The 12930-nt window shown below is 39.9% G+C and overlaps 1 protein-coding gene across 1 annotated transcript in view; it reads right to left on the bottom strand.

Annotated features, from left to right (window-relative positions):
* The window catches only part of kif6 (kinesin family member 6), a 114248-nt gene that overhangs the window by 89597 nt on the left and 11721 nt on the right, over window positions 1-12930 (bottom strand). The window contains exons 3-4 of the mRNA XM_062041775.1: window positions 12532-12606; window positions 1215-1362 (exon numbers count right to left, since the gene is read on the bottom strand). Coding sequence (XP_061897759.1) covers window positions 1215-1362; window positions 12532-12606 — 223 coding nt within the window. The remainder of the gene's footprint in view (window positions 1-1214; window positions 1363-12531; window positions 12607-12930) is intronic.

The following is a 12930-nucleotide window of genomic DNA, read 5'->3' as shown; positions in this document are numbered from 1 at the left end:
TTTTTTTGTCCTGTCCAGCTACTCAGGCAAATCATATTGTTGATGTAGAGGCCCATATTTGCTGTACATATTCAATTTACAAAAGAGAAGTTTGGGATACTTCTCTGGTTGTCCTTTTTGTATCTGACTTTATTAAATGGATTTATATTATTGTTGGGCGCAGCCGGACCGAAGCAGGAGGGGGTAGAAAAAGAAAAAAAGGAAGACAGAGGGGGAAATTGCGGAGACAAGAAGGGGATAAGACAGAGAGACAACAACAACAACAACAACAAACACAACAATAACAATAAAAACCACAACAACAACAGAACAGTATCAGCAAATACGATATGTACAAATATGATACCAAAAATAATAGCAAAGAAGCAGTTAGTGAAGTAAATATTAACAACACAAAAATGACAATGAACATTATTACACTACAAATGGAGCAATAGAAATACCAATAGAAATAGCACTATTGATAATGAATAATAACAATAATTACCTCTATAATCAACAATACAATTGTTTCAAATGCAACAATACATATATGTAATGATAATGTGAAATACAAAAGAAAGCAGATACATTGAGGGGAAGAAAGAGAAGCGAACTGTATTAACCTTGTAGATTGTTATAGTAACAATAGGTTAAGCTTTGTCAGTGTGCCGTGTGTTACCCAGTTTCCCCTAGGGGAACAACGTTAATATTTATTTGATGAAACAAGATTATATGCATGACTATGTATGTATGCATATGTGCTTGTATAGGTACAGTATGTGTAAATGTATGTTTGTACAGTGAATATGTATGTGGATGCATGTACCTAGAGTGTGTATGTACTGTATGTACTGTATTTGTGTATGTATGTGGGAGCGTAGGTACCTATGTATGCAGGTAAGTACCAATGTGTGCGTGTATGTATGTATTAATGAATATATATATATATATATATATATATATATATATATATATATATATATATATATATATATATATATATATATATATATATATATATATATATATATATATATATATACCTGTATGTATGTATGTGCATTTGTATGTACAATATATTTGTCTCCCAGTGTGTCCGCGCGGGAGCCAAAGTACGTCCAATTTTCTAAGGCCATAATAATGAAATACTGACATAGTCAGAAAGTACAGTATGTATTTTAAAAAGACAGTAATTTCTGTTGTGATTACATAAGTGATGAAAGTGTTCTTGCCTGACTGAAGCGCTCGTAGAGGTATGTAAGTGTACGAGGAATAATGCCACGATCACTGAAGCGCTCTGCCCCTCCTGTGATGGTGAATGTCTTCCCAGTACCTGTCTGGCCATAAGCAAAGATGGTGCCATTGTAGCCCGCCAATACACTGCAAAGATGCATAAAACATGTCAAAGTTGTTAAATCCAACACCGGTGAAATGAACAGGATATAAATTGCATATTGCAATGACAGATGAATTGTGGATGCAAAATATTTGTGAATTGGATTATCTGGATTATCATAAATTGCTAACGCTAGCCCCAGTTCTAACAGTAATTTCCACAGTTGTGTGCAGTGCTTGTAAGGTTTTCAGGTTAGCAAGTTGATTAATCGGCATGGCTCCTTCAGCTTCTGACAATATGTGACGTACCATATTGTAACTGTATGCATGTGTGAAATAAATTAAACCATAATCATAGTCTGTTTTTGTCACATTGACCTGACAATCGGCACCTCTCAACTGTAGGAGTCCTTCAGTTGTATATGGTCATCATTAAAGCACAACTTACACGGCAAAATATAGTGTTTCACTCCAGTCCTGTAGGGGGCAGTAATACGTATTACAAAGTGGGTACCAGCTTCAACACTGCGTAAACTTTTTAAACTGCAGCTGTTTAAATAAATTACCCTGGTTTCAAAGTCTCATAGAAATTGGTCAACCCAATCTCATAAACCAACTAGTTCACGAACAATTATCACAACATAACCTCTTGCCTTGAACAGTTTGTGCTTGTCAGATATTACAATGATTTAATTTGGCTATTTACAAAAGTATTTACATGTATATACATTCTACATAATTGTTGGTCATTTGCAACCTCAGGCCTACTGAAACCCACTACTACCGACCACGCAGTCTGATAGTTTATACATCAATGATGAAATCTTAACATTGCAACACATGCCAATACGGCCGGGTTAACTTATAAAGTGCAATTTTAAATTCCCCGCGAAACTTCCGGTTGAAAACGTCTATGTATGATGACGTATGCGCGTGACGTCAATGGTTGAAACGGAAGTATTCGGACCCCATTGGATCCAATACAAAAAGCTCTGATTTCATCGCAAAATTCCACAGTATTCTGGACATCTGTGTTGGTGAATCTTTTGCAATTTGTTTAATGAACAATGAAGACTGCAAAGAAGAAAGCTGTAGGTGGGATCGGTGTATTAGCGACGGACTACAGCAACACAACCAGGAGGACTTTGAGATGGATAGCAGACGCGCTATCCGATGCTAGCCGCCGACCGCATCTATGATCGGGTGAAGTCCTTCGTAGCTCCGTCGATCGCTGGAACGCAGGTGAGCACGGGTTTTGATGAGCAGATGAGGGCTGGCGTAGGTGGAGCGCTAATGTTTTTATCACAGCTCTGACGAGGTCCCGTAGCTAAGTTAGCTTCAATGGCGTCGTTAGCAACAGCATTGTTAAGCTTCGCCAGGCTGGAAAGCATTAACCGTGTAGTTACATGTCCATGGTTTAATAGTATTGTTGATTTTCTGTCTATCCTTCCAGTCAGGGGTTTATTTCTTTTGTTTCTATCTGCATTTAAGCCCGATGCTATCACGTTAGCTCCGTAGCTAAAGAGCTTCGCCGATGTATTGTCGTGGAGATAAAAGTCACTGTGAATGTCCATTTCGCGTTCTCGACTCTCATTTTCAAGAGGATATAGTATCCGAGGTGGTTTAAAATACAAATCTGTGATCCACAATAGAAAAAGGAGAAAGTGTGGAATCCAATGAACCCTTGTACATAAGTTACGGTCAGAGCGAAAAAAGATACGTCCTGCACTGCACTCTAGTCCTTCACTCTCACGTTCCTCATCCACAAATCTTTCATCCTCGCTCAAATTAATGGGGTAATCGTCGCTTTCTCGGTCCGAATCGCTCTCGCTGCATTGTAAACAATGGGGAAATGTGAGCAGCCCTTCAACCTGTGACGTCACGCTACTTCCGGTACAGGCAAGGCTTTTTTATCAGCAACCAAAACTTTATCGTCGATGTTCTCTACTAAATCCTTTCAGCAAAAATATGGCAATATCGCGAAATGATCAAGTATGACACATAGAATGGATCTGCTATCCCCGTTTAAATAAAAACATTTCATTTCAGTAGGCCTTTAATGCAGCAGGCCAAGTTGGACACCATCAATCTGAGTGTAATGAATGTGATAATATAAATTTGCTGGAAAAGATAGATGTACTATAAGTGGATATGCTTATAGGAGACAGACACCTGCCATTAAAATAAGAATGTCTTTAAATTTAATTGGGAAAAATGTCCAGACCCACTAAACTGGTGCCAGTACAATTTGGTTTTACTCTGAATGGGGAATAATGGAAAACCAATAATATTTAGGTGTTTTTAAGGGAAACAAAAAAACTGAAAGAGCATCTGAATGACATCTACAGTTTATTAAAAAAAAAAAAATTCAAACACATACAGAAATGGTAGTTGGCTAGTGTGACATTTGTGTATTTGAATCGTGCATGATCCACTGCTTGAATTGACAACCAGCGGGATACACAAGGGCACAGTCCTTTCTTTAATGTCACTGCTAATGATGCGGCTTAGAATCTATCTTTGAAGCGTGGGCTTTTTTCAATGTGCAGTCCTGTTTACACCTCAGCTTTCCTAAAAAATTGGCTACACACTATCCACTAAATGGTTTACTCCTTTCGGGAGTGTTAGCATGTTCAACACCCCTGCATTTCTTTAGTTTTGTTGTGCAGTTTTCACAGCAATGTAAATCTGTATTAAACTCAACCATAGTTTTTTGTTGCCAAAACAACATCAATACATGGCTTTTCCTCTCATTAAGCCAGGGGTGTCCAAAGTGCGGCCCGCAGCTAATTGTTTACCGGCCCGCCACACATTCTGCAAAAATTGCAAAATTGATAGTATTGCAAAAATAAAAAATAAACATTTTAAAAAGTGGAATGAGGTGAAATCTTATGAGAAAAAGTTGCAAAGTTGACACAAAGCTGCCATGCAGGCTGTTTTTTTTTCTTTTGTCTTTCTCTATTTGTCTTTTTTTTGCCATTGCTCAAAAAAAAAAAAAAGACAAAAAATCTATATTATAATGAATTACTGACTTATTCATGGCTCCAATTACTTAGAAAATGTCACTTTAAAATGTTTTATGTGGAAAAAATATTGCATATATTGTGTGGTTACCATATAAAAAAATCAAAGATTTCTTTGACAAAAGAGCATAAAAACAAACAAAATAATAGTTCAAACGTAAAATCGACAGATATATCTGAAGTTGATCTCGTAACTTAAGTGTTGAAAGTAAAAAAAATCTAATAAAAATGTATCACTTTATGAGTGGGGGACCTTTTGGATCCCAAACATATTTAGTGGGATTTTATTAATATTTTCACTGATTTCTCAAAAATATTAAATAATTGAAATCAATGGTGTTCTGCATTATTGATCTTGTAGAGCTCTAATTACTAAATACTGCATATTTCCAGTTTTACTATAAAAAAACAAAGTTGTCTTTGACAGAAAAGGCATAAAACTTTCTTTTTTTTTCTTTTTTTTTACTTTTTATCAACCTGAAGTTGATATCGAGATTTACTGTAAGCGTTAAATAAAACATAATAATAATAATTTGACTTATTTTTAACATTTTAATGACCGAGACCCTTTATGGTCCCCGGGAGCCCTAAAGGTTAAAAAAAAAAAAAATCCATATATTTTGTTATGGTTTGAGAATGAAAAATATCAAAATGGCCCCCGCATGCTTACATTTTTCCGTGTGCGGCCCTCAGTGAAAAAAGTTTGGACACCCCTGCATCAAGCCATTAATGAACGGTTTGTTTTTTTAACTACCATGTCAGGCTTAAGTTTCCCACAGCTGAGAGGTGTGCACTTATTTAATCGAACTGTTGGCCAAAGTATGAAAGATTACCAATCTAAATGAGTCTTAACGTTATTAAGAGATAAGAGGTCTACAAGTTGGCCACTGTACACATGTTTGAAACAGTGAGTTTCATGGTAGTAAAAGTCAAAGTGCTGAACATTTGCTTTGTTTTATTGCAAAATCCAAATCGGACAGTTACCAGACATGCTTCACAAATACACAATGACGCTAAAAAACAAATTGGGAACTTTGTTCTATGACTGCTCGCCTATAGTAAAGTGTCGTATAACCCCTTACATATTTGTAGTAGTTTGAGACTGATTATGACTACCCTGATGTTTACCGGCTGCCGCAACAAAGGTATTGCTGCTGAGTTTGCTAAACTGTTGACAAGTGAAGGCAACCCAATACCCAACCTGGTGAACTAATTTCAGTTCAGTTCAGGTGGGTTGGGGTTCGGGAATGTGGCCCGCCCCTCATTGCCTTCATTGCGGGGAATGCGGTCTGGTGGCCTGCCATTCCCTGGCAGAGACCTCGCTGAGGGTGCAAGGTTTTTATTTATCTTTTTATTTATTTATACATCTTATTTTTTAAATTTAATTTATTGATTTATTTTGTGTGGCGTCACACGGATTTTGCTTCCTGTTGGCCGGGGTTCGTGCTCGTCTGGTCTGGCCTTGCCCTGTGGGGTCTGTGTCGGTGACTTGATGCGGTGGCAGTGTAGCCTTCTTGCCTGGTGTGGGTGCTATGTCTCGGTTGTTTGGGCGGACGTGTGTTTGTGCGGGTTTGGTTTGGGGGGCGGAGTCTTTTGGTGGGGGAGGTGTTGATGTCTCTTGTTTGCATGTTGCCGTTTGGGCTGACTGGCGAGCTGGCACTGGCTGGTCTCCATGATCCTGTTGGCGTGTGGTTGTCGGTCGCATTATTTCGATCACTTTGATTTGATCAAGTGGTGCTGGTTGTCTGGGTTATTGCAGCTGTTGTTTCTGCTGCCGTTTGTTCGTGGTGTGGGCGCCCATGGGTGCTGGGTCCGGTGCGGGGGAGTGGCCGATGTTGTGACTTGTGGCAGCGCATGCACGTGGTGGTTGTTGGGGCTGGCGAATTAGCCGACTTTGTTCGCGTTTGTTGTCATGTTGGCTTGTCAGGTGCTGCGCCGTCTTTCGAGCCTGGTGTCGAGCAGTCGTCCAGTTGTGGGCTTGTCAGGGTTGTCCTTAGGGGAGAAGGAGGTGCGCGGCCGGACCTGCCCACTTACTTTCTGCCCGCGTGGGGTGTGGTCTCTTGCTGGCTTGCGGGCTGGCTGTCCCCTGCTTCTCCCGTGCCTTGCCCTCTGTCGGGCGCATCTGTCTATGACCTGCTGCTGGCCCTGACGGGCGGCATGGTAGGCCCGGCTCTGGGGTTTATGTTGCTGGCCAGCATGGCTGCGTGGGGCTAGTGGTCCCTTGTTCTCTCTGCGCCGCACCTGCTATTTTGGGTTGGGCTCTCTAGGTGGCTGGGGCTGTACTTTGGTTCCCGCACACACTGGGAGACAAATATATTGTGCATACAAATGCACATACCTACTCACGTACACACAATTATACAAACCCCGTTTCCATATGAGTTGGGAAATTGTGTTAGATGTAAATATAAACGGAATACAATGATTTGCAAATCCTTTTCAACACATATTCAATTGAATGCACTACAAAGACAAGATATTTGATGTTCAAACTCATAAACTTTTTTTTTTTTTTTTGCAAATAATAATTAACTTAGAATTTCATGGCTGCAACACGTGCCAAAGTAGTTGGGAAAGGGCATGTTCACCACTGTGTTACATGGCCTTTCCTTTTAACAACACTCAGTAAACGTTTGGGAACTAAAGAGACACATTTTTTTAAGCTTCTCAGGTGGAATTCTCTCCCATTCTTGCTTGATGTACAGCTTAAGTTGTTCAACAGTCCGGGGGTCTCCGTTGTGGTATTTTAGGCTTCATAATGCGCCACACATTTTCAATGGGATACAGGTCTGGACTACAGGCAGGCCAGTCTAGTACGCGCACTCTTTTACTATGAAGCCACGTTGATGTAACACGTGGCTTGGCATTGTCTTGCTGAAATAAGCAGGGGCGTCCATGGTAACGTTGCTTGGATGGCAACATATGTTGCTCCAAAACCTGTATGTACCTTTCAGCATAAATGGCGCCTTCACAGATGTGTAAGTTACGCATGCCTTGGGCACTAATACACCCCCATATCATCACAGATGCTGGCTTTTCAACTTTGCACCTATAACAATCCGGATGGTTCTTTTCCTCTTTGGTCCGGAGGACACGACGTCCACAGTTTCCAAACACAATTTGATATGTGGACTCGTCAGACCACAGAACACTTTTCCACTTTGTGTCAGTCCATCTTAGATGAGCTCAGGCCCAGCGAAGCCGACGGCGTTTCTGGGTGTTGTTGATAAACGATTTTCGCCTTGCATAGGAGAGTTTTAACTTGCACTTACAGATGTAGCGACCAACTGTAGTTACTGACAGTGGGTTTCTGAAGTGTTCCTGAGCCCATGTGGTGATATCCTTTACACACTGATGTCGCTTGTTGATGCAGTACAGCCTGAGGGATCGAAGGTCACGGGCCTAGCTGCTTACGTGCAGTGATTTCTCCAGATTCTCTGAACCCTTTGATGATATTACGGACCGTAGATGGTGAAATCCCTAAATTCCTTGCAATAGCTGGTTGAGAAAGGTTTTTCTTCAACTGTTCAACAATTTGCTCACGCATTTGTTGACAAAATGGTGACCCTCGCCCCATCCTTGTTTGTAAATGACTGAGCATTTCATGGAATCTACTTTTATACCCAATCTTGGCACCCACCTGTTCCCAATTTGCCTGTTCACCTGTGGGGTGTTCCAAATAAGTGTTTGATGAGCATTCCTCAACTTTATCAGTATTTATTGCCACCTTTCCCAACTTCTTTGTCACGTGTTGCTGGCATCAAATTCTAAAGTTAATGATTATTTGCAAAAAAAAAAATGTTTATCACTGAACATCAAATATGTTGTCTTTGTAGCATATTCAACTTTATATGGGTTGAAAATGATTTGCAAATCATTGTATTCCATTTATATTTACATCTAACACAATTTCCCAACTCACATGGAAACGGGGTTTGTGCATACATATATACACATACGTACATTCATTCATTCATTCACATAAATGTATTCAAGTACTCAAGTACTCTGTGTTTGGCATTTTAATTCCTGTCCAGTGTTCTTATTTTCTCGTTTCTACTTCCAGTGTTTTTGTATCTCTTCCTGTCCCGGTACTCTTGTTTTGTCAGTATTTCCTGTTTGGGCTCTGTGTTGTGAAGCAACTTTACTTTCTATTCTATGTCCTGCTAGCACACCTGATTCTCATTAATTAGTTATATTCAGTTCCACTTGGGTCCCTCTTTCTGTGCTGGATCATTATACTTGTTAGTCGGTTTCCTGTGCACCTCCCTGTTGCCAATAAATATAATTTTACCTGCATTCCACCTGCCATTTTCTGCATCCTTGGAGTCACGCTGCAAGCAACGCTCACCAAATCATGACACCACCGTCGTGAAAGTCAGACTCGTCACAACGTAATTAATGTCGAATCAGCGATGTGGCTTTCTCCCCTTACACAATTGGAAGTTTAGACCAGAAGAATACAATTAAAAAATATGTATCCAACATCAGCATGGAAGTTAAAACAAAACTTTGAGAAGGAAAAGCAAATTCAATGACACGCTTTAGTCTCACAGCAGCTCACCAGTAATTCTGTCCTAAATGCAGACTCGCAGGCAGGCAAATAATTGTCTTCCTGACTGAACTACTGTATTGGTCCTGACTCTGATTATAAAAACACCTACTAATTTAATCAGAAAAATTAATTTTTATGTCTAAATATTTTTGAATCAGACTTTTTGTTTGTGTTTGCTCTGGTTCAACTCCTCAGATATTACATGTACTAAAAAACTCTGCAAACACTTTTTGTTCAAATTATTTTTGAGTTTGTGGATAGAAGCATTTTGTTCCTGAAATAATCATTGAACATGTTTTATGTGTTGCCTCACATTATTTTACAGAACCTCAAATTCAAACATCATAATAATATATTGTAATAAAACATAAGCTTAAGTATTTGAGTTTTTAAAAACTCCACAATCTAGGTCATCGCTTGTTTGCCAAACTACTGGTGAGAAGCACGGATGTATACAAGTAATTCCATCCATCCATCCATTTTCTACCGCTTATTCCCTTCGGGGTCGCGGGGGGCGCTGGAGCCTATCTCAGCTACAATCGGGCGGAAGGCGGGGTACACCCTGGACAAGTCGCCACCTCATCGCAGGGCCAACACAGATAGACAGACAACATTCACACTCACATTCACACACTAGGGCCAATTTAGTGTTGCCAATCAACCTATCCCCAGGTGCATGTCTTTGGAGGTGGGAGGAAGCCGGAGTACCCGGAGGGAACCCACGCAGTCACGGGGAGAACATGCAAACTCCACACAGAAAGATCCCGAGGCCGGGATTGAACTGACGACTACTCAGGACCTTCGTATTGTGAGGCAGACGCACTAACCCCTCTTCCACCGTGCTGCCGATACAAGTAATTAATTAAGACAAATAATAATTTAACATTTGGAAGTGTTGCTAAGTACATCTTAACTTGAAATAAAAGTTTTACAGTATTTACTACACCACTGATACACTTTACTGCATAATGAAATTTGTAATGACAAGTAAATACCAAAAGAACTTCGAGAAGAAAAAAAGTTGTTCTCTTTACCCCTACAAAACATACTGAAAAAGAAGTAAAACTGTGGCCCTAAATCCAAGGTACAGATCGTAGCGAAAGTTACCTGTACTGCTGCACCTCTTGTAAACACAATCATAGACATGAACAAAATGACAGTTGTCAATTGTTAGCATACATTACCTTAAAATGTCTGTTACAAGATAATGCAGTCGTAAACAGTAGGAATGCAACGGCACTCGGTATAAGCCTGAACAGGACAATCCGTCTTTATTAAAAATCTAAAAAACGTAATATTAATCAAAATCGGATGATATGAAAAAATGTATCGTGATAATTTTTTTGCCATATCGCCCAACCCTATATTGTTAGCGCTTTTTGGTGTTTCTTCAGTGGGTTTTATGGTCTGAATAGACGCCATTGTAATAGGTTTCCTTGTAAGCAGACTTTTACTTACGTTTAAATTACAAGTTAGATTCCACTAAAAAAGAAAGACCATATGTGTTAATGTCTCTCATAAGGATTGTAAATTATAGGAAAAAAAAAAAAAAAGTGAAATTCCCTTTAAGCTTGGTAGTTTCGAGAGCGAACAACGGTAATTAAAGAGAGAGTGAGTGTTATTGAAGTAACGGTAGTATAGTGTCTGCCTTCTCAACAAGTTGTACACACAGGAAATAATATTTACCATATTTTTTTGGAGTATAAGTCGCTCCAGGGTATAAGTCGCACATGCCGAAAATGCATAATAAAGACGGAAAAAAACATATACAATTCGCACTGGAGTATAATTCGCATTTTCGTAACACCAAGAATAGACATTTGAAAGGCAATTTAAAATTAATAAAGAATAGTGAACAACAGGCTGAATAAGTGTACGTTATATGACGCATAAATAACCAACTGAGAACGTGCCTGGTATGTTAACGTAACATATTATAGTAAGAGTCATTCAAATAACTATAACATATAGAACATGCCAAACAATCTGTCATTCCTAATTGCTAAATCCGATGAAATCTTATACGTCTAGTCTCTTACGTGAATGAGCTAAATAATATTATTTGACATTTAACGGTAATGTGTTAATCATTTCACACATAAGTCGCTCCTGAGTATAAGTCACACCCCCAGCCAAACTATGAAAAAAACTGCGATTTATAGTCCGAAAAATACGGTACAAACTAACCAATCTCAGCCCTTAGGATCCATTTTTAGAGGTGTACGCCACGCTACGCAAGTTTGCAGGGGAAGCTAGTGTAGCGTACAATGAGTCTCAACACAGGAGCAGGTGAGGAGGACACTGATTTGATAATGCATTTATTTTTTGTAGTATTGTTGGGCTCTATGGGAAAAATCTTAAAGATCAACTGGTCAATTGTGATGGACCAGTTGATCAGATGTTTGGTTGGATTTAAATCAAAATTCAAAGATGGCCATGTCAGAACAGTCCAATGTTTCGCCCTATGCCTTTCTTGTGTGTTTTGGGTCATTAGCCTGTTGGAGGACCCATGACCTGCAACAGAAACCAAGCTTTGTGACGCTGTGCAACAACACATTTTGTTCCAGAATGCCTTGATAGTGTTGAGAATTCATCGCATACTGCAGAGCACAACACACCCTGTGTCAGATGCAGTGAAGCAACCTTAAAACATAACCGAGTCTCATTCATGTTTCACCGTAGGTATGGTCTTCTTGTATTAATGGGGCTGATGTGACTTGGCAAAGAGCTCCAGGTGTGTCCAGAAGTTGTGTAGCTTGTCAATATGCATTTAGGCAAATTCCTGAATGTAACTTCATCCATTTTCTGCCGCTTGTCCCGTTCGGGGTCGCGGGGGTGCTGGAGCCTATCTCAGGTGCATTCGGGCGGAAGGCGGGGTACACCCTGGACAAGTCGCCACCTCATCACAGGGCCAACACAGATACACAGACAACATTCACACACTAGGGCCAATTTAGAGTTGCCGATCAACCTATCGCCAGGTGCATGTCTTTGGAGGTGGGAGGAAGCCGGAGTACCCGGAGGGAACCCACGCAGTCACGGGGAGAACATGCAAACTCCACACAGAAAGATCCCGAGCCCGGGATTGAACTCAGGACTACTCAGGACCTTCGTATTGTGAGGCACATGCACTAAACCCTGTTCCACCGTGTTGCCCCGAATGTAACTATTTATTGTAATTTTTTAAAGCTCTTAATTTATCTTGTTAAAGTTGAGAGGCAGACACATTAACAGGTTTGTCTGATGGTGGCATGTCTCTTTAAACAACAGCACTAAATAAGCAAGCAGAACAGCTCATAGTGTCCCTCTGCTGTGACTTGTTAAAGGTCTGACAGTCACAATGGATTAACTTTCCATCTCCCCTGCCAGCTGAGCCCACTTAGTGGTTTAAGTATGTCAAGTACACCAAAAATCAGGCACCCCCCATTTGGATCTTAAAAATCTGGCTTCCCGTTAGCAGAGCTGCATGAAGTTACTTACGTACATGGCTGGACTTTAGCCTGAATAAGCAAAGCGGCCCACAAGGTAAAGTCTTGTGCATTTTATCATTTGTTGATTAAATGTGAAAAACACTCAAAAAAAGCATGGAGCTCTGATGGTTTAAACTTTGAAGTAACAGTGTCATGATGACTTTACCTGTCTGTGACGGGTTTGGCGATGTCTTCAAATATATTTTCTTGTTTGGTTGCCTGATCAAACACTTTTTGGAACCTGAACAAAAGTGGGAAAAAATGGAAACATTGCTATTCAAGTGTGTTTACCTCAACAACAAAATATAACAATCAAAGTAGGCCACACAATGTTGTTTACCAAAGCACTTTTACTTTTTAAATTTTGTTTAGTATTTAATTTTAAAAAAGGATTAAGAAGTCATTATATTTGCTAAAGAAGTTAAATCCTGTTTTAACCCACAAAAATGATGAGAGGGAAGCGAGTGGAATCCACCCAGGAGGGTTGTTAAATGTGGAAATTGTATTTATACAAGGGCAAAGGGGAACCTCCGCATGATATTATAAGACTCTGTGGTTTGCAAAG

This window comes from Entelurus aequoreus, linkage group LG03, assembly GCF_033978785.1.
Source record: "Entelurus aequoreus isolate RoL-2023_Sb linkage group LG03, RoL_Eaeq_v1.1, whole genome shotgun sequence".
In the NCBI taxonomy this organism is placed as follows: Eukaryota; Metazoa; Chordata; class Actinopteri; order Syngnathiformes; family Syngnathidae; genus Entelurus; species Entelurus aequoreus.
The sequence above is the reverse complement of the archived record's forward strand: the minus strand, read 5'-3'. Positions and strand labels throughout refer to the sequence as shown.